A 25,095-nucleotide genomic window follows, 5' to 3' on the forward strand; every position below is an offset into this window, starting at 1 on the left:
GACCTGAGTAAATGGCTGCTTAATGGTGGCATTGCAAAACAAAAACATATCAGTGTTGTAGAGCACAATTTTCTCTTTCAGATGATACTATTCACAAGCTGATTCAGGCAGACTCTTTTTTAATAATTGGCTTTGAACTTTGGTACATTTTACCATTTGCGCTGACAGTGCCAACTTTGAAAAGATCCTGCAGGGCAGTTATAGATGCTGGTTAGTTGCAAATCTGGCATTATTATGTCCAGCACAAGCACAATGCTTGTTCAAAATTTCAAGTCCGTATCTTTGTTTGCATGGAATTTCTGAATATTGGTCCAAATATGTTCCGATGAGTCGCGACCAATTTTGATGCACACTGAGTCAACTTGTTTGACTGGATTTTGCATCCATAATGTTAAAATGTATTTCATCGGAATTAGCATCAAAAACTGTACAGGATTTGAATTTTTTAGCCATTCTTATAAATGTGTGTGGATTTTATTAGACCCCAAAAATGGCATTTTGGTAAATGTCGCACGCTCATGGACTGACAACCTTTCAGAAAAGGGGGTCTAGATCTGCAACTATTGCAGTTAGAGACCTCCAATTTTGGGAAACTTCGTTTAACACCTGACTCGCACAACAGATAAAATTTGAACAAAATTGGAGAACATGATGGTGGGAACGTTTTTTAATTTTAGACTACTTGGCATGGAATGACTCAAGTTTATCATTAAAAGTTTTCACCAGCTTACTTAGCCAGTATGATAGTATAAAAGCTAAATACTCTGGGACTGATCTGAATTGATTTTATTGTTAAATATTATCAATAGAAATCAAACAAAATAAAACATGGAAAAAAATTATTGTTAAATATTAAAAGTACACATTTGTAATGTTCAAAGATATCTAACTTTATGCAAAGCTAAATGTAGTAAGATTTGTTTTTTCCCAGGTGTTGTGGCATATGTGGAAGTCTGGTCATCAAACAAAACAGAAAATTATTCAAGAACATTTGCACGTCAACTTATCGATCTGGGAGCAAAGGTAAGGAGCAGATTTGGTTTTGAAATTCTTGAAAATACATCATACTACCTGAAAAGATATTTTAAGATGTATTAAATTACTGGTTTTCAGCTTTTATAACTGTGAAGTATACTAGAATAAACTCACTGTCAAGTGGTTGGAACCTTAAAATATAAGTCCTTGCTGTCTCTTTTTTTGTGTGTGTGTGGTGTCATACTGAGAGTCCTGGAAATGCTCATGTTAAATATCATCTCACAAATAGATAATATTGTTATTTTTAGACCAACAAATATTTTTGTTCTAGGAGTTGGTGGTTTATAGCTCTTTCAGCCTAATTCCTCTTGTTCCCCATAAAAGTTGGAGAGTTGAGAGATGCCCTTTGAGTTCTTTCTTTACCCTTTTCCCTTTCAGTCTCTTAATCCCTTTCCCTCAAACTCATCCTTTGTACCATTCCAGTGACAGGCTAAAGGAGAGCTGCTGTCTACTACTACCACCTTCTGCCATGTGGGCTGCTGTCTTTTGTCCCAGATACTGATGTTACTGCCACCTCTTGCTCATCACTTCTTCAACCTACATGGATCTGCTGATGCTCTTCTTTTCTCACAATGGCTGCTGCTGTCGCTGTTTTTGCCTTTTCATTGGCCGTACCCAATGCTGCCTCCTTTTTCACCAATATGGACTAATGTTGCCGTCCAGCTACTTCATTCTGAACAAGTGGGATTGTGTCCAATTGCTACAAGCAGATGGATAGAGAGCTAAGATTTCCTTTTATTTTTTAAATTTTATTTTGTTAACGTCTGCTTACTTTGTTCTGAACCAGCTGATGTTATCCCTTCCCACTAGTAGATGGAGATAGAGAAAACTGGATTCAACCAGTGACATAACCAGTATCTGTGGTGCTCTCTGGAACAATCAAGTTTCCTTCTCTACAGCAGCAGATGAATCCAGAGACGTGTGGATTATGACCATCTACCAGGAGGTGGAGACAGAGAGCACTAAACTGAACTCTGTCTTATGAGGCGGTATGCTCCTTGATCAGTTAGTATATCTGTGTCTCCAGCGGGCGGTGGACGGTCTCTCTCAAGTTCCTGGTCTCATCTTAGATTTGGCTCCTGTTCTGGGTCTCTTGGTTAGTTGTCAAACACCTGGAGGTACCAGATCCCTTTCCCCACCTTCAGCTGCTTCCTCTATTCTCCTTCCTCACAGATCTAAAAAAAAAATAAAAATTAACAAAAGAAGCTAAGGGGTATTTAAGGCAGTTCTTCTGTCACTGCGGCTTATTTTAAAAGGGGACTTTGGCTGTGCTGCTATCAACACTTGTTTTAGCAGAGAATTTGCTCCGTAATACTCACTGTTTTGATAAGTACACATTTACATTTTTATTGCTATTCGCAATTTTGCATTGTGTTCTTCCTGATGGCGACTGAGACTGTAAAACACTGCTCTTACTGTGGTAAGCGCAGAGCAGCGTTGGGGCAATGTCTGGCTGGTTGTTGGGGGGTTAATTCAGCCAAGAATGATTTGTGTCTGTCGGAGCTGTCAACTTCCTGCACAGGAGACTTGCAACAGCGTTCTCAGCACTTGCTCCATGCTGTGGCGATTTCCTCATCTGTGGCTATCTTGTCTCAGTGCAATTTATCTGCTGCATGACTTATATTCTACCAGTGTCGCTATGCTCATATTAGCCCTCTCCTCAAGTCACTTCATTGGCTCCCTATCTGTTTCCGCATACAGTTCAAACTCCTCTTATTGACTTACAAGTGCATTCACTCTGCAGCTCCTCAGTACCTCTCCACTCTTCTCTCTCCCTACACTCTTCCCCGGGAACTCTGTTCACTGGGTATATCTCTCGTATCTGCACCTTTTTCCTCCACTGCTAACTCCAGACTCCTTTCCTTTTATCTTGCTGCACCAGATGCCTGGAATAGACTTCCTGAGTTGGTACGTCAAGCTCCTTCTTGCCGTCTTCAAATCTAGGCTAAAAGCCCACCTTTTTTGATGCTGCTTTTAACTCCTAACCCTTACTCACTTGTTCAGTACCCATGTTTTATCATTCCCACCTTAGTAATTCCCTTATCCCTTATTTGTCCTGTTTGTCTTAATTAGATTGTAAGCTCTCTTGAGCAGGGACTGTCTCTTCTATAGCACTGCGTACATCTAGTAGCGCTATAGAAATAAGTTGTAGCGGTAGTAGTACAAACTTCCAATATTACTTTTTACCTTCCTACTCTGCTGCTGATTTCTGTTCCATGTCTGAAGTTTCTACTCCCATGGCTTCCGAGGAACCTTTCTCTCTAGAGTTTTTTTTTTTTTTTTGCTTCACTAGGCTTTTTTTACTTTAGTGTTCTTCTCAGCACTGTGAACATCTTTCTTCTGCACAGCCTCAGCTCATCAGCTGTACAGGGTCTCTGCAAGCTTCACAGTCTCTGCAACTCGACCCTTCCTCCAAAAGGAGATGTCTGAGGCCTGTCAGCAGCATCTCAGCAGGCTCATGTTCCAGAATTGCTGGAAGAGGGAGAAATTTTGAGTACTGAAGCTCATGATTCTACAGCAGTTAGGGGCTTCCATAGAGAGGAATTGCCTTCCTTTATTAGAAAGGCCCTGGAATTTGTTAATATCTTTACTCCTGATTCTCAAGCTTCTTCTGATTCTAATCCTAAGATGGCTAGCACAAAAAAAAACCTGCCTAAAACTTTCCCTGTTCAGAAGGCTATGCAGGAATTGATTTATACTCAATGGTCTAGTATGGATGCCAGCCTTAGGGTAGCCAGGGCTATGGCACATCTTTTTATCTCATTTCTCAGGAAGAGCTTGAAAAACTAAAATTGCCAAAGGTGGATTCCTTGGCAGCAGCGGTGACCAAAAAGACCACCCTTCTTGTGGAGAGCAGAATAGCCTTAAAGGATGTTAGGGATAGGAAACTGCAACCAGGGCTTGCCTTAGCTGAGTGCAGCAAGCAGCAGATACATTGGCAGACTCTAGTTCTCAGTTATCTTATGAGTTTTCTAACACAGGCCTAGCTTACCTTGTAGACTCCTTGTATGGTCTTATCCACATGTGTGCCGAACAGATGGCATTAGTGGTGATGGCATCGCATTTATTGTGGCTAAGGTACTGGTCTGAGGATGCTGCTTCCAAGCAGTGCCTTACAAAACTTCCCTTTAGGGGAAAGCTTCTTTTTGGAGAGGATCTGGAAAAGCAGGTGCCGAGGAAAGAGGGACTTACCGTCCTGTGCTCAACCTTAATAAGGTCACCAGGTTTCTAAAGGTTAGGCATTTTCAAATGGAGACCTTACCCTTGGTTATGGCAGTGGTTCAGCCCAGAGAGTATCTCACTGCACTGGATCTAAAGGAAGCATTCTTAAACATTCCCATTTGGCCACCTCATCAGCGTTTCCTCAAGTTTGTGATTTTGGGTCAGTAGTTTCAGTTCAGGCAATGCCCTTCGGCATTGCGACAGCTCCTAGAACTTTTTCCAGCGTTATGCTCGTAGTAGGAGAATTTCTGAGGAAGGAAGGGATCAAGAGTGCATCCCTATTTAGACAACTGGCAGATTAGGGCTTCTTCAGCTCAGGAGAGTCATCAAACCACTGCAAAGTGATTTCCCTCTTGCAATCCCTAGGTAGGAAGTTCTGGACTATCTGGAAGTTCATTTTGGCACGGCTCAGAGCAAGGTATTTTTGCCAAATCAAAGAAGGATCAACTACAGAACCAGGTTCGCCTCTTGAAGCAAATGAGTTCTTGCATATGGGGTTATGTCCAGGTTCAGGGTTCCATGACGGCGACGTTGTATGTGGTGCCGTGGGCCTGATCTCACATGTGTCCAGTTTGCAGTCCCTATCGAGCCAGTGGTCGCCGGTAACTCGGGACTACAGCCTTCGGCTATTGTGGACTCCTCAGACACAGAGCAGTATGTAGTGGTAGTCTAATGGTTAGTGCAGCAGGCTTTGAACCTGGCAACCTGGGTGCAATTCCCACTGCGTCTCCTTGTGACCTTGGGCAAGTCACTTAACCCTCCATTGCCCCAGGTACATAAACTTAGATTGTGAGTCCTCTAGGAACAGAGAAAAGAATCTGCATATAATGTGTACAGCGCTGTGTATGTCTAGTAGATATAGAAATGATTAGTAGTAGTTGTAATCTCCTTCGTGGCACATCTCAGGCCACTCCATCCTGTATCGTGGTAGTCACACATGCGAGCCTATCAGGATGGGTGGCACACTTTCTCTAGCACAATGCTCAAGGTCGATGGAACAAAATGGAGTCACCATTGCCCATCAACTGTTTAGAGTTAAGAGCAGTTCACAAGGCTCTTGGCCTTTCACCACATTCTACAGGCAAACCAGTTCGCATTCTCTCAGACAACATGGTGACAAAGGCTTACGTATATAGGCAAGAAAGCGCTCGGCAGCTCATTTATTGGGTAGAGATGCACTTGAAGCAGATCTCAGCAACTTTTATTGCAGGAACATTGAATGTTTAAGCAGACTATCTCAGCAGGAACTCCTTGGACCTAGGGGAGTGGGAGCTGTCGTCGGAAGTCTTTCGTGTGCTCACTCAGAAGTGGAGCACCCGATTCTGGGTCTTATGGCATCTTGTTGCAATGCCAAGGTCCCCAAGTTCTTCAGTAGAAGAAGAGTTTGGATCAGAAGGTCTGCACGCTGTTCCCCAACACTGGCTGGAGTCTCATCTACTTTTTGTATTTCCTCCTTGGATGATGATAGGTAGGTTCCTCTCCAGAATCCTCCTTCATTGAGGCTTGGTATTTCTTATTGCAACAAACTGGCCCAGGAGACAATGATATGCAGATCTAGTTGGTCTCCTAGTGGACAAGCCATAAGAGCAGTCCCTGCGCTAGGGGTTGTTCTTTCAAGGCCCTATTCAGATTATCTGTCCTGCTTTGTTCTTAGGGCGTAGCTATTGAGAGGTCAAAGAAAGGTTACACTGAGGAGGTTATTTTGACCTTCAAGCAAGAAAGCATTCTACTTCTTCTGTTTATGCTCTGGTCTGGCAAACCTTTTAAGCATTGCTTATAGTTTATAGTTTGTTGAGATTTGCTACACCTATTAAAACTAACTTGCAGATGGAACCCATGAGGGAAGGAGCTGGTGCTTACAAATAGAGAAAGTGTGTCTAATGTCTGAGTGAGTGCCCACCTGGGCAATAGTGATCATCAAATGGATTGGTTTGATATGACAGCTAAAGTGGAGGGCAGCCACTTGAATCTCAAAATCTTAAATTTCAAATGTGCAGAAAATGGGGGAGTAGAAAGAGCTGAAGAAAGAGCTGATGGGCTGGGAGGACATATGGGAGGTGGAAAGGCAGTGGTCCTGGCTGAAAGGAACTATAAATATGGCTACTGACCTTTATGTGAGGAGAGTAAAAGCAAGAGAAAAAGGAAACTGATATGGTACTCCAAGCAAGTGGCTGAGAAAATAAAGCCAAAAAAGTTGGCTTTCATGAAATACAGAAAAACTCAAGAGGAGTGTTTAAACCCCCCCCCTTATAGACCTCTTTCCGACTCCGTCACACGGGGGACTAAAGGTACTTAGTTCATATATCAGGTTCTGTATAGTTTCTCTAACCTCCATTGTCACCCAATCATAAGGGGGTGGCATTAGGAGCCGTAATTGAAAACTAATTCCCATAACTACAGCTTTCTGTCCAAAACTGAGTGTCACTTGTATGTGATCTACCTTAGGCTAAATGTTAGGTAAAGAGAAGATAGAATCAATAAAAATAGAGACAGAGATAGGTTTAGATAGATAGGTACATTTTATTTCTTACCCAAACACAAGTCTTCAAGTTGATACAAATACAGACATCAGATTCTGGGTTTATCTGCACAGCGCCCTGCCGTCTGAGAGAAGCGTTGGGGAGGAGTTCCAAACTAAGGCAAAATCTCCCCTCTTTTATACACAAACCTCTCCATAGAAGTGAATGGTGAGAAACCTTGCTCCTAATCTTTCTCACTTTCTGAGATCATACTTTCCCACGCGGTCTGCTGTCTGATGTGCCCACCTCTTTGGGAAGTGATAACTGAAAAGTCTTTAAGGGTCGGATACATGGTCCGGATTTCCTGAAATACTTTTGTCTGAATTTCTGTTAAAGGATTGCCATCATACTGGGTGTCTGTCACAAATTTTGCATAGCCCGATTGAGTGAATATGTCAGTGACACTAGCGTGGGGGGTTCTGCCTAGGAGCGCTTTCATATCGCCGACCGATAGAGTAGTCCCCAGGGTTATGTCCTGTAATTTCTTTAACCATCGGTTGCCTCCCAGTGCAATATCCGGGAGCTGTAGTATGAGGCTATTTAATTCAACAGCTGAAAGTGGGGTGTATTCCGTATGAGGGACACCACCTGACATTTTATTCAGCAGGGGAAAAAGTTTTACTTTCTCAAGAGGTTTAACCAATGAAGATTTAAGGAGATCAATCGAGGCGGTTGGGGGAAACTGATTCTCATACTTTTTCCAAACCTGAAGGCCTTGGATTAGGTAGAGTGTTGTTTTCTGATCCCAATGAGGGTCAGGGTGATCATAAATAAGATCCCTCACTAGTGAGAGCTTGTCTGATCGTAAGGATCCTTCACGTGGGAAGAGGGCGGACTGGGGCTGGAGTGCCTCAGACCATCCTGCAAGGTCATCAACCCATGGTTGAACATAATGCCATGAGTTCTCATGTAATGCCACATATTGGGCAGGTGTGCTAGGCGGACTAGATAAGATAGGTTCTGCACTGATATTCAGACCTGTATGGTGACGGGGACTGTTAATGACTGCAAGGCAGCGGCTAGATCCCTCATCAGTAAGATAACTGCGAGGATGACGCTGTCTAGTATGATGAGAAATAACATCATGTTGTTGGGGTATCTGGGGTATTTCGGATTTTAATGTAGCAGATGCGATAGTGTCAGGGGGTGCCGACATGGATTTACGTAGGGAACGAAGTCCTTCTGAAACGTATACGAGATCATCTCCTATAGTGGCTAAGGTGAGGCCGGGTGACGGCAGACGGCCTGCACCTGAAGGGACTGGCGTGTCAAGGGGAAGGGGCTTGGGTAGGTCAAGGTGAGAAGAATCTCCTTCCCTCGAGGAGGAGAAACTTAGTACTGGGGGAGGTTCGTTTCGAATATCCTGCAAATCAGATTTACTTGGAAGTTGTTGTTTTAGTACTTCCCAGGCTTCTTCTAATGGAGAAGATATTACTTTTGGTAGACCCCCAGTATCTGGTTTGACTGGAGGTATGAGAGGACGGCGGAGAAGAGCCAGATCCTCTGCTAATTGGGGAATTTTACCCTTGGGGCGTGCGCCCAATTGATCCCATCCAGGAGGAGTAGAACACTCAGGTTCTAGAGTAGGCATGGAAGAGTTCACTGGAACCGGGGGTGCTTTAAGGAAACCCTGATCATAGAGTTCCTGACAAATAGCCCGTGTCTGTGTAGCTGGACTACATGGAATGAAACCCATTTGTCGCAATTGGGATAGGATAGACTGTAGGGATTCAGCGGGCAAGGGACCAGTTTGGACAGAAGAGTCCAAACGTAGTGGTGGAGGTGATGTTTGAGTTGTGTGCCCCATATGTGGGTAGGTAGTCATGTGTGAGGTCAATCCTGATCCTAGACCAGGACAAGTGGAGGTCTGGGCAGCCACATCAATTTGATTGATGGCAGGGTGCTGGACGGTGACCGGAACCGATGGGTTCGGGACACAAGGGTATTGCTCAATAATGAGTGGGGGTATCTCAATCTCATAGCCTCCAATAGAACGATATACATGAGGCGGTGGTGGGGTTAGCGTCTGGGTAGTTGCTTGCATCGTTGGAGCAGCAGTAATAGTAGGCAATTGGGCGGTGGTCGTGGTCATTGGGATTGTTGGAGGGGTTAGGGGCGTCTGAGTTTGTGCCGATCCCTGAGATATAGGAATTGAGTCTTTTTGTGATGAGGGAAGAGATAGTTCAACTACACCGGCAATGTGCACGGTAGTGGGTGGGTCAAATATCATAGGAGCGGGAGATACCGCAGGCAGCGAGGGTATCACTGTCTGAGATCCTTGAGATAAGGGGGTCTGTGTCTGAGATCCCTGAGAAATCTGTAGCTGAGGTTTATCACAATATCCTGGGGGTATCGGGGTATATCCCACTGCACATGGTAGAAGCTTGGTAATACCTGCAGCATCATAAGGTGGTGGGGCAGTAGGTGTTACTGGATCTTGGTAAGGGGCTTGATCGGTATCGGATTTAGCTAGACTCCTATCGTGCTGGTTTTGAGCAATAAGTATGAACTTATTAATAGCAGCTAAGTGCTTATCCCTAGATTTTCCAGTTTTGTTGGATTCATTGTAGCAGACCAAGGCTTGGAGCTTACCCTGATCAAATGAACCCTTGGTTGGCCATTCCAGTCCCGGGTCTTTAGCGGACCAAACGGTATGCCAGGTCTGACATAAACGGGAAAGTTCTTTTTTATCAGCGGGGAAAAAGTTGAGAACTCTTTCCAGGGGGCTAGTGGAGGACTGAGTGGACATAATGGAATTAGGAATAAGGGGAAAGCAATCCACATAGGTGGAGGTGTACAGTGTAAAATGGCAAATTAAATCTCAAGTTGGATCCTAGTTCAAAGAATTATAATAGGTACCTCTATAAATATATATATATAAAAACGTGCAAAGGAAGATCATTCAAAGGAAAACATGCATCATGCGTATAGAAAACACCTTTATACTCACGCGTCTTCAAGAGCGTTCCAGTAACGGAACCTAGAATATAAATTACTAATTGGCGGAAAGCTCAATGCTTTTGCCGCAGGTTATATTAACAAAGAAATGATAGCCATGAACATGAGAATAGTGCAAGAGTCAGTTGTGTCACTTACTATATATATCCTACTCTAAAAATACTGCCCTCCAGAGTATGCTTCTATAGAAATTGACCATGGGATAACACTCGCCTTGGATCGCACATGGGATAACACTCGCCATATTGAAAACCCCAAAAGTGGGGGAAGCAAAAACTCTAAAAAAAAAAAGATTTTAGCGAACAGCGAAAATAAGTTCTCTAAAATTAAAGGGCAGCGATCTAATTGGTTTTCGCCGGTTAGAAATATGGGAATACACTCGCCATACATGGGAATACACTCGCCATTTTGTCACTAACCCCCAATAGATGCTTAAATATTCGTCTAGAAGAGAACAAAAATATAGGGCCCCAGTCAACCTGTCTAAAATTTGCAACTAAAGGATTTTAGACGTCTCTATATCCCCAGCGCGCATCTGTACCGGTAACTTCTATATGGGCAATAGTCCAATTCAGTGAATGCAGGCCATTCCGAAAATAGAATGGGGTTCTGCTTAAAATCTAATAATTGCGATACCGTCATCCATTGAAGGGTCACCTTCGATGGATGTAAGCCCCAGGCATTGGTATCCAAGCCAATGCTTATAGCGTGACACGAGGAGAAAAGAAGATGACAAAAGTATAGCATGTCCATACCCCAAAAGCATATCTCAAAGGTGATGAAATACAAGAGGGGAGGAAAAAAATGAAATATTTTAGAGCAACATAGAACACATGTAAGCCCACGGGGGAAAGTAGTAACATAAAGCACAATGTCATTCATTCAATTAGGTCAGAAGTGAAAAAGACAGTTTTGAAAGCTCTTGTGGCTAAACAGGTGACAGGGAAAAAAACAAATTAAAACATGTGATGCTTACACCAAAAATGATACGACATGAAATATACATGCTAGTCAGTGACTATGTGTCTAAATGATGACAAACAGGACAGCTGCAGCATTAGAAGGAAAGAGAAGGTTGGGTTATAAAGAACCAACAGGAAATAACTGAAGAAGTGAAGTAACGCTGTATTATCATGGCACGCAGCCATCATCTTCTCAAACGGCAATTTCATTACTACCAGCATATTGCTTGATTCTGTTAAGTAAGGGTTAATTTTTAGCTTCCGGACTAAGGCTTCCTAAACGATTACCACAGGATTTATGTGCTAAGAAGCATTGTAATGTGATCACAGGAAACCACACTAGGACAAAGAAGGAGAAAGCTGGGTTTTTTTTTTTAAGAGGGGAAAGTCAAGTAATGTATGTTTGAAGGTGTGGCACGATAAGGTCTATCAAACTGTCACTTGCAGCACAAAAAGAAAGAAAAACCTGTCTCGGGGTTAAAATCACGGCTCAGAGACAGAATGAGAAAGCATTAGAGTCTCAGACGGTCTATTGTTTAAGGGAAATGAGATAAAAGAGAAAGAAACGCTCAAAAGTCAAAGCAGTATGAGCAGAAAATTTTGGAGAGTGGGGGACAACGTCCTAATAAAATGACACAAAAGAGGAGAAAAAAGTATGCCCTGATAAAAGGAGAATGCAGAGTAAGACTAAAATGCAGTGCCATAATTTTAAAAGTGAAAGCAGAAATACATCCGTACAATCTTACATGCTCAGAGGTGCACGTATAACGGACTTGGCAGCATGAGGCATGAAAAGATAAGTCATTTTACAATTATGATACCTGCTAAGGAAACATACCAGAGAATCAGATAATCTCATCGGCGTTAAGGGAAGGACCCTTACATAAGTCGAGAATATGTTGAAGAAAAAGTTGTACCAATTTCGAGGGGAAACCGGAGTTGAATGATATGAAAAAGATATGAGAGGGAGTTAGTTAGATGGATTTAGAGGCAATACAGTTGACAGAGGGTTAAAAAGAATACCTGTGTAAATGACTGTTTAACTTGTACCACTTCAGCATAGAACAGGGACAGAAAACGAACGGAAAAGGGGAAAAAAAAAAAATCACTTTTTTGAGCTTTCAAAAGTGAACTGTAGAGCCTCCTCTGCCAAAGCAGTGCTGGACTGATAAGGCAGCTAAAGTGGGCAAGCTTCCCAGATTCTCATGTCCTTGAGATAGTGAACTACAGCACTTGTTAGGGAAAACCTTTAAAAGCTACAGAAAGAAATGGCAGTTTCGGAAGCCTGGATAAGGATGTTAAAAAAATGTGAGAAAAAGGGGTTTAGAACTTACAACTCTTCGGGCAAGTTTAAATAGATTTACAAAGGCAGATTCGAAGCCCAAGAGGGAGTATATATTTACTAGTAATGTAATAAGCTTTGTTCCGGAAAGAGAATCAAACCTCACAGCACATGGGACTGAGAAGGAAAAAGAAAAGTTTTCTAGGAAATCAAAAAATAAAAAAAAATGATTTCTGGTTTGCACAGGAAGCCAAAAAGGTGTATGTAAGGTATTAAGTTACCCCAATTGGTACCGTGCGGGCCACACCCTTATAAATTTTACACGGACCGCAGACATATAGTGTAGGAGTCGGTAGAGCACCAGAGAGGAGGGCAGGGAGGATTATTGTGGCAGAAAAAGGGGGACAAGAACAAAATGTTGTGGAGGAAGGGATTCAGATTGGACTTAAGGAAAGAAAAATGGCTATGGGGGTGGGGTGAGAGCACAGGACTGAACAGCTGTGAAAAAGAGCAATCAGTTGAACCACGCAGTAAATAATAAAGATTTTGACAGGTGGAAATGAGAAATAAGAAAAGCAGAGACGGCAGACAGAGTGCAAAGACACACACAAAGATGCAAAAGGAAAAAGAACGGAATAAGAGATACTACGCAGTTATTCATGCTGCACTATGAAAAAGAGCCGAGAAAAGTGTGGACAGGAAGGGGGGGTGTGGGCTGAGTGGTTAGAGAGAAAGCATAGTTCAGAAGACTGAAGGAACTGATTAGATAAGAGGAAAACAGCAGTTGGACGACGGTAAGCAGCTACAAAGCTGAACACCGTAATTACTGTTTCCAATAGGAAAAAAATGAGGAGGAATAATAAAAGGGACAGTCCCGAGACGTAAAAAGAATCTCGTGGATAACTGTCGCACACACAGAGTGAAGGCAATAGCAGATGTGAAAAGGTGGGGGCTGTCAGTTTTGAGGAGTGGTTATAAGAACAGAGAAACCAGAAGGATTTTAGAGGAGAGCAATCTGAAAGCGTGCTGTTCTCCTAGAGTAAAGGAAATTCCCTCGATACGGGAACATACAGAAGAGAAAAGAGCAGGATTAGACCCAGGGGACTAATAGGAGAGATAGGTAGAAGAAGTTAGGATGAAGGAGAACAGGAAAAGGGATTGGGGAGGAAAATAAGAAGAAGAAAGAACAGAATACATGATAAGAACAGGGGAACAGGGATTTGAAAAGGAGGGATTAAGACAGAACACAGGGTGGGATTGGAAGCAGAAAATGCGCAATCTCTAAGGATTGTTAAGCGAGAATTGCTAGCATAAAGACCAATCCAAAGATTTTGAACATTGAAATAAGCTTACAGCGAAACCCAAATCGCAGTCGCCTGGATTCGTTGTTATGCTTCATTCACACAACAAGCACACTCTTGCGCACATCACGCAAATCAAAGAGACGGACAGGATAGAAGAAATTTAGGGAAGCAGGTGTGTTAGTTCAGCGCAGGGCAAGAAGACAGCAAGAAGGTAAAAGAATATGTAAGATAGGGGTCAGAAAAAGTGTGCAAGTGTAGTGCTAAAGAAGGGAACCTGCAAAGAACAAAGGGAAAAGACAGAAAAAATAGAAAGACAGGGGTAAGAACAAGAAAATTGGACAGAACAATAGTGCCCAATACCCCTAAAGTGGGCAGTGTCCATGATAGAGAAAAAAGGAAGGAATAACAGCAGGGAGATTAGGGAAGAAAAGGTGAGAGAAAAAGAGATAAAAATTGATAGAAAGTGATAGAAAGGTAACATAGAACATTTGAACGCACAAATTTAAGTATCCCCTCTTGCGTACAAATGGAGGACGAGAAGGGCAGCGAGTAAGGGCAGCGTTCGGGGTCCACCACTGTTTAAACCCCCCCCCTTATAGACCTCTTTCCGACTCCGTCACACGGGGGACTAAAGGTACTTAGTTCATATATCAGGTTCTGTATAGTTTCTCTAACCTCCATTGTCACCCAATCATAAGGGGGTGGCATTAGGAGCCGTAATTGAAAACTAATTCCCATAACTACAGCTTTCTGTCCAAAACTGAGTGTCACTTGTATGTGATCTACCTTAGGCTAAATGTTAGGTAAAGAGAAGATAGAATCAATAAAAATAGAGACAGAGATAGGTTTAGATAGATAGGTACATTTTATTTCTTACCCAAACACAAGTCTTCAAGTTGATACAAATACAGACATCAGATTCTGGGTTTATCTGCACAGCGCCCTGCCGTCTGAGAGAAGCGTTGGGGAGGAGTTCCAAACTAAGGCAAAATCTCCCCTCTTTTATACACAAACCTCTCCATAGAAGTGAATGGTGAGAAACCTTGCTCCTAATCTTTCTCACTTTCTGAGATCATACTTTCCCACGCGGTCTGCTGTCTGATGTGCCCACCTCCTTCCGTTCTCAGCTACTGCTAATTATCAACATGTTTTGGGAAGCGTTGAGATAACAGTTTCACATCTTCCGGCTGCAATACTTTTCATACCTTTCATACTTTTCATACCATCTCATGAACTCTGTATTACCTCTGTATCATTGTATACCAAAATTATAAGCTCCATTTTATTCATCTGATCCATCATTCTTTCATTACAGGTGCTGTATTTGATTTAAAAATTGTACCAATTTGTGGCAGGACTCATTGTTCAGACCTGCTTTTTGCAGATTCTCAAATATTAAATCATTTACTTGTTGTTTGGCCTAGTCAGTACTTTTTCAGTTGTTTTAGGCTGCATAGCTTTGGCCATCACTATTCCAGTGGTAGCCTTAAAGCCAGGCCATATATTAACAGGAGAAACACCACAGAGGAATACTGGATGAAATTCCAAGAGATAGTCTGGCGAAGGCAGAAGAACAAATGGCTAGAAGGGGAGATGAAAACTTTTTCAGGTATATTAGTGAAAGAAGGCAGACGAAAAATGGAATTGAGACGGAAAGATCCCGTGAACTGCTATGTGGAGAATGATGAGGAAAAAACAAATTTTCTAAACATATATTTCTGTTCTGTGTTCACGAAAGAAAATCCTGGAGAAAAACCATGATGACTGGCAAAGGTAAATATGAGAATGGAGTGGATATAGCACCGTCCACAGAAGAAAGTGTTTATGAACAGTTTGAAAATCTGAAGGTGGACAAAGCCAGGGTACCAGAAGGGGTCTATCCCAGAATATTCAGGGAGCTTAGAGAGGTTCTGGCGGGTCCTCTTAAAGATTTGTTTAATAAATCCTTGGAGACTGGAGAGGTACTATTGGATTAGAGAAGAGCGTATGTGGTCCCTCTTCACAAAAGTGGTGACAGAGAAGAAGCCGGAAACTACAGACCAGTAAGCCTCACTTCGGTTATTGGAAAGTAATGGAAGTGATGGTAAAGGAAAGGATAGTGAATTTCCTGGAATCCATTAGATCTGAGACAACATGGTTTTACCAAAGGTAAACTAATCAGATTGAGTTCTTTGACTAGATGACCAGAGAATTGGATCAAGGACATGTGCTAGATGTAATCCACTTGGATTTCAGCAAAGCCTTTGACGTGAGTTCTTATAGGAGGCTCTTGAATAAATTTGACAGGCTGAAGTTAGGACCCAAAATGGTGAATTGGATTAGGAACTGGTTGACTCAGACAGATGTCTTAGGGTGGTGGTTAATGGAATTCACTCAGAGGAAGGAAAGATGAGTAGTGGAGTGCCACAGGGTTTGGTGCTGGGGCTGATTCTGTTCAATATATAACCCAGCAACATTGCCAAAGGGTTAGAAGGTAAGGTTGGCCTTTTTGCAGGTGATACCGAAATTTGTAACAGAGTGGACCCTCCGGAGGGAGTGGAAAACATAACAAAGGATCTGTAAAAGTTAGAAGAATGTTCTAATGTTTGGCAATTAAAACCCAATGCAGAGAAGTGCAGTGTGACGCACTTAGGGAGTAGAGATCCAAGCGAGCCGTATATGTGAGGCAGTGAGAGGCTGATATGCACAGACAGGGAGAGAGACCTTGGGGTGATAGTATCTGAGGATCTGAAGACGAAGAGACAGTGACAAGGTGGTGGTTGTAGACAGAAGGATGTTAGGCTGTATAGAGAGAGGTGTAACCAGCCTAAGGAAGGAGGTGTTGATGCCCCTGTACAATTTGTTGGTGAGGCTCCACTTGGAGTATTATGTTTAGTGTTGGAGGTCGTATCTTGCTAAAGATGTAAGAAGACTTAAAGTTGTCCAGAGGAAGGTGACAAAAATGGTATGGGCCTTGCAATAAAAGATGTATGAGAAGAAACTGGAAGACCTGAATATCTATACCCTAGAGGAGAGGAGGGACAGGGGAGATATGATGTTTAAATACTTGAAAGGTATTAATATAGAAACAAATATTTTCTAGAGAAGGGAAAGTTGTAAAACTAAAAGACATGAATTGAGGTTGCAGGTGGTAGACTTAGAAGTAATGTCAGAAAATAATTTTTCACAGAGAAGGGTGGTTGATGCCTGAAATGCCCCCCCCCCCCCACCCGAGGCAGGTGGCAGAATTCAAAAAGGCGTTGGGTGAACACAGAGGATCTCTAATTAGAAAATGAATGGTATGTCAAGTGATACTTAGATGGCAACTATGGCTGTAGAAATGAAGGCCGTTGCTGGGCGGGCTTGTACAGTGTGTGTCCCGCATATAGCAATTCAGTTTAGGATGGGCTGGAGAGGGCTTCGACGGAGACTTTCGTAATTTAGAACGTGAGGACAGTGCTGGGCAGACTTTACATTCTGTGTCCTGCAAATGACATGTCAGATTCAGATAGGTTGAAGTGGGCTTTGATGGCAGCTCTAGTAGTTGGAATGTAAGGACAGAGCCAGGTAGACTTCTATGGTCTATGTCCCAGAAACACCGAAGAAAGACCATGATCAAGTATATAATCTCACATTCATTGTTGATTTAACCATGAATTGATAATGATTGTTCTTGGAGGACAAGCAGACCATTAATGCTCACAATTAGGTCCTTAGCTTTCAACAAGTTTCAAAAGGGCTTTTGTGGAGTGTGAGGCACACTCCACTTTGCATTCATGAGTGCCTTCCCGCCTTCTGCAAGAGTGTAGTTACTGCAGTTGTTTTCTACTGTGGTGAAGGGTGGTCGACTTCCTACTCTTCACACAACTCGGTCTGAAGAGCTGCTGAGTGCTTTTTGACTTTTTTTTTTGTGTGTGTGTGTGTGTGCTATTTTTGGCGTGCCTGTGTTCGGGTTCCCTCTTCCTTTATTGTTTTTTGTACTTAATTCCCACTTACAGGTTTCTTTATTTTATCCACATCACGGGATCATTTTTAGGCCTTGACTTCGACTGCATGTTCTCATGGTTTCTTTCTGGGTGCTTTGCTGCTTTTTTGGCACCATTGCGTTGTTTGATTTGACTTCGGAAGTTTTCCCTTCCATGTCCATGAAAGTTCCCAGTGGCTTTAAGCACAATAGGACCATCTCTGGTAATGACACCTGTTCTTGGTGACTTCATTGTTTAGGGCCTGACCATAGCCCTGCTAACTGTGTCCTCTGTCTTCGTATGAAGAAAAGGGCTCAGCCAGAGGACCAGGTCTGATGCATCGGCATCGAGGTCGGCGTTGTCTGCATCTACGTTGGGTACTACATCAGGAATATTGGTATGTATTGCTCCTAGGCCTGTAGACACTGGAAGCAGTGGTGGATCAAGTGGGTCTCCACCTGCTTTGATGCAGACTGCTGTGCAGGACTCCCTGGACCAAACAGCATCTGACCCAACCCCAAGGCGACGTGAGGATTCAATGTCATCCACGTCAGCACTGAGGAGCCTCGATGATCGACTTTGGGCGAAGACCGAGAAGCATCGGTATTGTTCGCCCTCAATACATGGCACCAGGAGTTCTAGTATGTCGAGGGATTCGGCAACCGAAAGGCGTTGGCTCCGAGAGGACCGCTCCGCCTCCATTCAGGAGGTGCTGATGTCTGTCTACAAGCAACGAGGACCAAGCTCCTGTCTCCACCCCAACAGTTCTGCAGCCTGTCTTTGAGCCGGCGTGCCAGCCTTTCCGAGTGTCGGCCCTCGATGAACACATCTGGGCCTTGCCCCCCGATCTAGATGGCTTATTGCAGTGGTGTGCATCGGCATTGGGGGTGCTTGTGCCTGTTCTGCTTCCCGTTGTGACCTCGGGCTCCGTTGTTAACTGCCACCAAAGCCGGTACTCCCTGCATTCCAAGGTTCCCTCGATGTCTGTGAAGGAAACTTCACTGGAGTTGAGGTGGGAGCCGACTTCTCGATGGCCTTCTCGAGAACATGGGTCCTCTAAGTCGAGGCAGGTGCAGTCTCAGCCCTCTCATGAAGAGGTTTTGACTGATACTAATGAGGAGCACTCATGGGAGACGTTTTGGAGTATGAGTCCTATAGCATCCCCTCTGAACCCTCCCCTCCAATTGAAAGGAAAGTCTCCCCTGGAGAGCTTTTCTTTTCCCTCTTTTGTGAAGGAAATGGCTGTTGCCATTCCATTTTCTTTGGAGGTGGAGGACGAGTCTAGGGCCATGATGCTGTAGGTTCTGGACTATGAGTTTCCTCCTAGAGAGGCTGTGACTGTCCCTTTCCATGAGGTTACTGCAGGAGCTTCTTGTCCAGAATTGGGAGTCCTCTCTGTCCCAGTACTGCCCAAGAAGATTGATACTATTTATTTATCTTTATTAGGCTTGATTTACCGCCTTTGTGAAAGAATTCACTCAAGGCGGTGAACAGTAAGAATAAATCAAACATAAGCAATAGATAATTACAGCAGTAAAAATATTCAAAGTATGCTACTTACTATGTCAACACAATAGTGATAGAACATTTTAATAGACTGCATAGGGTATATGTAAAGATGGAACATATAGATAGGTAAGAGTAAGAGGAGTTAGAAAATAAAGTAACTAATTTAACCCATTAGTGCCCAGCGTTCCCATATGGGAGCTTATTATGGGAACATTGGGCACTAATGGGTTAAGAAAAGTTGCACATGAGGTCAGAGAGATGATTAAATGTTATCTCAGCTAGGGTAAGAGTGGATAAACGTGTCCTGCTGCAATATGTGCAGCCTATGTCACTCGTGTGTGTGTGAAACTAAGAAGTTAGTTACTTCTTCCATTAAAGGCTTGGTTGAAGAGCCACACTTTCACCTTCTTCCTGAAGTAGAGATAGTCTTGTGTTAAGCAGATCCTTTTAGGGAGTGCATTCCAGAGTGTGGGGGCTACTCCGGGGAAAGCTCACTTGCGGGTATCACATTGTGTAATGTCTTTTGGAGAGGGTGTGGTTAGTGATAGTCCTTGGGAGGACCTTAATTTCCTTGGAGGTGTGTAGAGGGTCATCCTGTTCTTCAGCTATTCTGGGCCATTCATCCATTTGCTTAATACTGTCATAATGATATTGGTAGATCATGTTTCATATAATTTTCTGTTTTAAATTCTGTAGATTTCAAAATCTTTTAATAAAGAAGTAACTCATGTAGTTTTCAAAGATGGCCACCAGAGAACTTGGAACAAAGCAAAAAGGACTGGTGTAAAGCTTGTGTCTGTCCTTTGGGTGGAAAAGTGAGTATATATCGAATTATACAGTTTTAATGTTTTGTTTTTCAAACTTTTTATAGCAGCAGTATTATAGAATTGCTAAGACTTGATAGGATTACATGCTTCTCTGTTTTCCCCATGCCCAATTACTTGGGAAAACAGGTGTTATGGGTAAGGTTGCCCTTCCTTTTTTTCCAGAAAAATCCCAGGCAGTCAATAATACTATAGCTTTATTTAATCACATAGATGTAAGTTTTTCAACAAATACTAGTCAATATATTAAGTAATTGGGCATTCAAGACATTACTCTTACATAAGTACATAAGTAATGCCATACTGGGAAAAGACCAAGGGTCCATCGAGCCCAGCATCCTGTCCACGACAGCGGCCAATCCAGGCCAAGGGCACCTGGCAAGCTTCCCAAACGTACAAACATTCTATACATGTTATTCCTGGAATTTTGGATTTTTCCAAGTCCGTTTAGTAGCGGTTTATGGACTTGTCCTTTAGGAAACCGTCCAACCCCTTTTTAAACTCTGCTAAGCTAACTGCCTTCACCACTTTCTCCGGCAATGAATTCCAGAGTTTAATTACACGTTGGGTGAAGAAAAATTTTCTCTGATTTGTTTTAAATTTACTACACTGTAGTTTCATCGCATGCCCCCTAGTCCTAGTATTTTTGGAAAGCGTGAACAGACGCTTCACATCCACCTGTTCCTCTTAGATTCTGAAATGCCACCAATCTGGGTGTTGTGTAACTATAGAGGTGCTGCGATTTAGAAATAACTGACTTACCTGTTACTATTGTTCATCTTTCCCCTCTCCCAATAGAGGATGATTGTGCCACCCTAAAACAGAAGCAGGAGATATTGAGTTTTTTTTTTCTCAATTCCACTCAATATAGAAAAGCATATCTTTTGTGTTTCTAGATGTGCCTTTGAATAGCTAGGTCTTCTAGATCATAAGATTAGCCATATTGGGTCAGACCAATGGCCCATCTAGTCCGGTATTCTGGCCAATCCATGTCTCAAGTACCTGGCAAAAACCCACATAGTGCAAACATTCTGTGCTACCAATCCCATAGCAAGCAATGGCTTCCCCCATGGCTATCTGAATAGCAGACTATTTATTTGCTGCATTTGTATCCCACATTTTCACACCTATTTGCAGGCTCAAAGTGGCTTACAGCGTGTTACAATGACATTCATAGTAATGGAATAAGAATTTCAGAATATGGATACAGATAAGGTGCATAAGAATATCATGGCAATCATATTAACGGAATGAGAATTTCAGAATTGTTACGAAAAGATACATAAGAATATCATGTAGGATTAGGAGTGTATGATAGGTAAAACATAACATAATGATATCAGGACAAGATATAATATACAGTGATGAGGATGTGATTAAAATAAACAAGTTAGAAGAGTTCCATAATAGTTGTATCTGGTGTAATTTAGTAGTCAGATCGTTATGGGAGATCATTTTTGTACGCCTTATTGACTTTTCCACCAGGAAGTTGTCCAAAAAAAGTATTTCCATTTAATTTCATTGAGTGTCCCTTGGTCTTTGTAATTTTGAAAGAGTGAAAAATGGATACACTTTTACCTGTTCTATACCACTCAGTATTTTGTAGACTTCAATCATATCCCCCTTCAGCTGTCTCTTTTCCAAGCTGAAGAGCCCTAACCTCTGTAGTCTTTCCTCATATGAGAGGCGTTCCATCACCTTTATTATTTTGGTCGCTCTTCTTTAAACCTTTTCTAATTCAGCTATATCTTTTTGAGATATAGTGACCAGAATTGATTACAATGCTCAAAGTGAGGTCACACTGATTGCCTAAGACCCCACTGGAGCAGTCATATACACGGCTTTTTACTCCTATCTCTTAGAGATCAAAGGAAAGAAATCCACACGCCAAGCACTAATAAGAAAAAAAATACAGATCAGACTTTTGGGGGACAGTGTGGGTCTCGCGTAATGATAGTGAGCTCACCCAGAACTGTCTCAACTCCTTCCGGCTCTCTGCTTCATTTTATTGGCATGAGTTACATGTCAACAGGTGCAAATCATACATCACAAGATACGAATAATAAATATTCTAGAGAACAGCATTCTAGAAAGCAAAGGTCAGCTGCTAGCTGTTTCGGTAAAACTCATCATGTTGGGAACATGAAACAACAGGTGTATGTGAGTGCTCACAAGTGGGTAACACAGCGCCATGTTGCCTGGTCCAGGGCTTATAACAAGCTTTAGAGAGCTTTGTGGAGGCGCAAGGCACGCTCCACCGCACATAAGTACATAAGTACATAAGTACATAAGTAGTGCCATACTGGGAAAGACCAAAGGTCCATCTAGCCCAGCATCCTGTCACCGACAGTGGCCAATCCAGGTCAAGGGCACCTGGCACGCTCCCCAAACGTAAAAACATTCCAGACAAGTTATACCTAAAAATGAGGAATTTTTCCAGTCCATTTAATAGCGGTCTATGGACTTGTCCTTTAGGAATCTATCTAACCCCTTTTTAAACTCCGTCAAGCTAACCGCCCGTACCACGTTCTCCGGCAATGAATTCCAGAGTCTAATTACACGTTGGGTGAAGAAAAATTTTCTCCGATTCGTTTTAAATTTACCACACTGTAGCTTCAACTCATGCCCTCTAGTCCTAGTATTTTTGGATAGCGTGAACAGTCGCTTCACATCCACCCGATCCATTCCACTCATTATTTTATACACTTCTATCATATCTCCCCTCAGCCGTCTCTTCTCCAAGCTGAAAAGCCCTAGCCTTCTCAGCCTCTCTTCATAGGAAAGTCGTCCCATCCCCACTATCATTTTCGTCGCCCTTCGCTGTACCTTTTCCAATTCTACTATATCTTTTTTGAGATACGGAGACCAGTACTGAACACAATACTCCAGGTGCGGTCGCACCATGGAGCGATACAACGGCATTATAACATCCGCACACCTGGACTCCATACCCTTCTTAATAACACCCAACATTCTATTCGCTTTCCTAGCTGCAGCAGCACACTGAGCAGAAGGTTTCAGCGTATCATCGACGACGACACCCAGATCCCTTTCTTGATCCGTAACTCCTAACGCGGAACCTTGCAAGACGTAGCTATAATTCGGGTTCCTCTTACCCACATGCATCACTTTGCACTTGTCAACATTGAACTTCATCTGCCACTTGCATGCCCATTCTCCCAGTCTCGCAAGGTCCTCCTGTAATCGTTCACATTCCTCCTGCGACTTGACGACCCTGAATAATTTTGTGTCATCGGCGAATTTAATTACCTCACTAGTTATTCCCATCTCTAGGTCATTTATAAATACATTAAAAAGCAACGGACCCAGCACAGACCCCTGCGGGACCCCACTAACTACCCTCCTCCACTGAGAATACTGGCCACGCAATCCTACTCTCTGCTTCCTATCTTTCAACCAGTTCTTAATCCATAATAATACCCTACCTCCGATTCCATGACTCTGCAATTTCTTCAGGAGTCTTTCGTGCGGCACTTTGTCAAACGCCTTCTGAAAATCCAGATATACAATATCAACCGGCTCCCCATTGTCCACATGTTTGCTTACCCCCTCAAAAAAATGCATTAGATTGGTGAGGCAAGACTTCCCTTCACTAAATCCGTGCTGACTTTGTCTCATCAGTCCATGTTTTTGTATATGCTCTGCAATTTTATTCTTAATAATAGCCTCCACCATCTTGCCCGGCACCGACGTCAGACTCACCGGTCTATAATTTCCCGGATCTCCTCTGGAACCTTTCTTAAAAATCGGAGTAACATTGGCTACCCTCCAGTCTTCCGGTATTACACTCGATTTTAGGGACAGATTGCATATTTCTAACAGTAGCTCCGCAAGTTCATTTTTTAGTTCTATTAATACTCTGGGATGAATACCATCAGGTCCCGGTGATTTACTACTCTTCAGCTTGCTGAACTGACCCATTACATCCTCCAAGGTTACAGAGAATTGTTTAGTTTCTCCGACTCCCCCGCTTCAAATATTCTTTCCGGCACCGGTGTCCCCCCCAAATCCTCCTCGGTGAAGACCGAAGCAAAGAATTCATTTAATTTCTCCGCTACGGCTTTGTCCTCCTTGATCGCCCCTTTAACACCATTTTCGTCCAGCGGCCCAACCGACTCTTTGGCCGGTTTCCTGCTTTTAATGTATCTAAAAAAGTGCCTTCCCGCCCGCCATGAGGGCACGGTTACTGTAGTTTTTCTACCACAGTGAGGAGAGGACTTTGGAAGGCTAAGTGCTTTGAAAATATGCCTCATTGCGTCCTTTGATTTGGCTTCGAAAGTTTTTCCTTCCATGTCCACTAAAGTTCCCAGTGGATTTAAGTGCTATTCCCACTACAGTTGGACAGTCTCTGACAAAGACACCCATTCTTGGTGTCTTCAGTGTTGAGGGCCCAACCATAGCCCTGTCAACTGTGTTCTTTGTCTTAGTATGAAGAAGAGGACTCAGGTTGCTAGAGAGGCTCAATGTGAGAGGATTTTTGGGACCAGATCCGAATCCTCGGTATAGGCATCAATGTCGAAGACTGCATTGGGAGCATCAGTCCATATGATTGCTTCGAGACCCATAGACACTGGGAGCAGTAGTGCGTCAGGTGGGTCTCCACCCGTCTCAACGCTGGATGGTGGGCAGGGCCGTTTTGACTGACCAGTGTCGGATCTGATACCTAACGACATGAGGATTCAACATCATCCTCTTTGGCACTGAGGAGTCTCAACACCAAGCTTTGGGCGAAGGCCAAGAAACATCAATATCTAATTCCACTATATATGTATGTATTCCATAGTACATACCAGATGAGTGTAAAAAAATAGCTCAGGGAAAGCAGAAAAGTAGAGTGCAACACGAGCTTCAACACAGGGACTGTTGTTCAAATCACCTTTATTGCACCAAACAGACCTGACACGGGGCCATGTGTAGGCGGAAAAAACGCCTGCCTCAGGGGTCCAGAGTTACAGTGCTGGTGAGACGAGGCAATTTTGATGCCTGCAGTGAAATTATCCTAGTTTAATTCCATGTAATGGAATCGCCCAATCTGAAAATGCTAACAGTCACCTTGTTGCCAAAACCGCCGTTGCTACTATGTCTCACCAGCAGTGTAAGGCTTGACCCCTGAGGCAGGCGGTTTTTTTGCCAAAACATGGCCCCGTGTCGGGTCTGTTTGGTGCAATAAAAGTTATTTGATCAACACTTGCGTTGAAGTTTGTGTTCCACTCTCTAATTTTTTGCTTTCTTTGGATTTTTCATAGAGGTGTTTTTCCTGTTGTGGACTGTGTAAAATATAGTTCTCTTCAGATCCGGTAATTGCTGAAGATCAAAGAAAATAAAAAATTTGGTAAATGGAGGATTTCATAGTCTGTTTCTCAATTTCTTAAATATTCAAGTGGGCATCACCGCTGTGCTAAATATATATATATATATTCTCATTTGCACAATAAAGCAAGAAGCAAGCACCTTTCCAAAATCACAGAGCTAGCAGGTGAATATATTAGGGGCTATAAAAAGCTATAAGGAGGCT

At 42.9% G+C, this 25,095-nt stretch overlaps 1 protein-coding gene across 1 annotated transcript in view; it reads left to right on the forward strand.

Annotated features, from left to right (window-relative positions):
• MCPH1 (microcephalin 1) overlaps nucleotides 1-25,095 on the forward strand; it is a 629,434-nt gene that overhangs the window by 6,041 nt on the left and 598,298 nt on the right. Inside the window, exons 2-3 of the mRNA XM_030198944.1 lie at nucleotides 932-1,023; nucleotides 19,432-19,550. Of these exons, the coding sequence (XP_030054804.1) occupies nucleotides 932-1,023; nucleotides 19,432-19,550 (211 nt within the window). The remainder of the gene's footprint in view (nucleotides 1-931; nucleotides 1,024-19,431; nucleotides 19,551-25,095) is intronic.

Source organism: Microcaecilia unicolor, chromosome 3 (assembly GCF_901765095.1).
Source record: "Microcaecilia unicolor chromosome 3, aMicUni1.1, whole genome shotgun sequence".
NCBI lineage: Eukaryota > Metazoa > Chordata > Amphibia > Gymnophiona > Siphonopidae > Microcaecilia > Microcaecilia unicolor.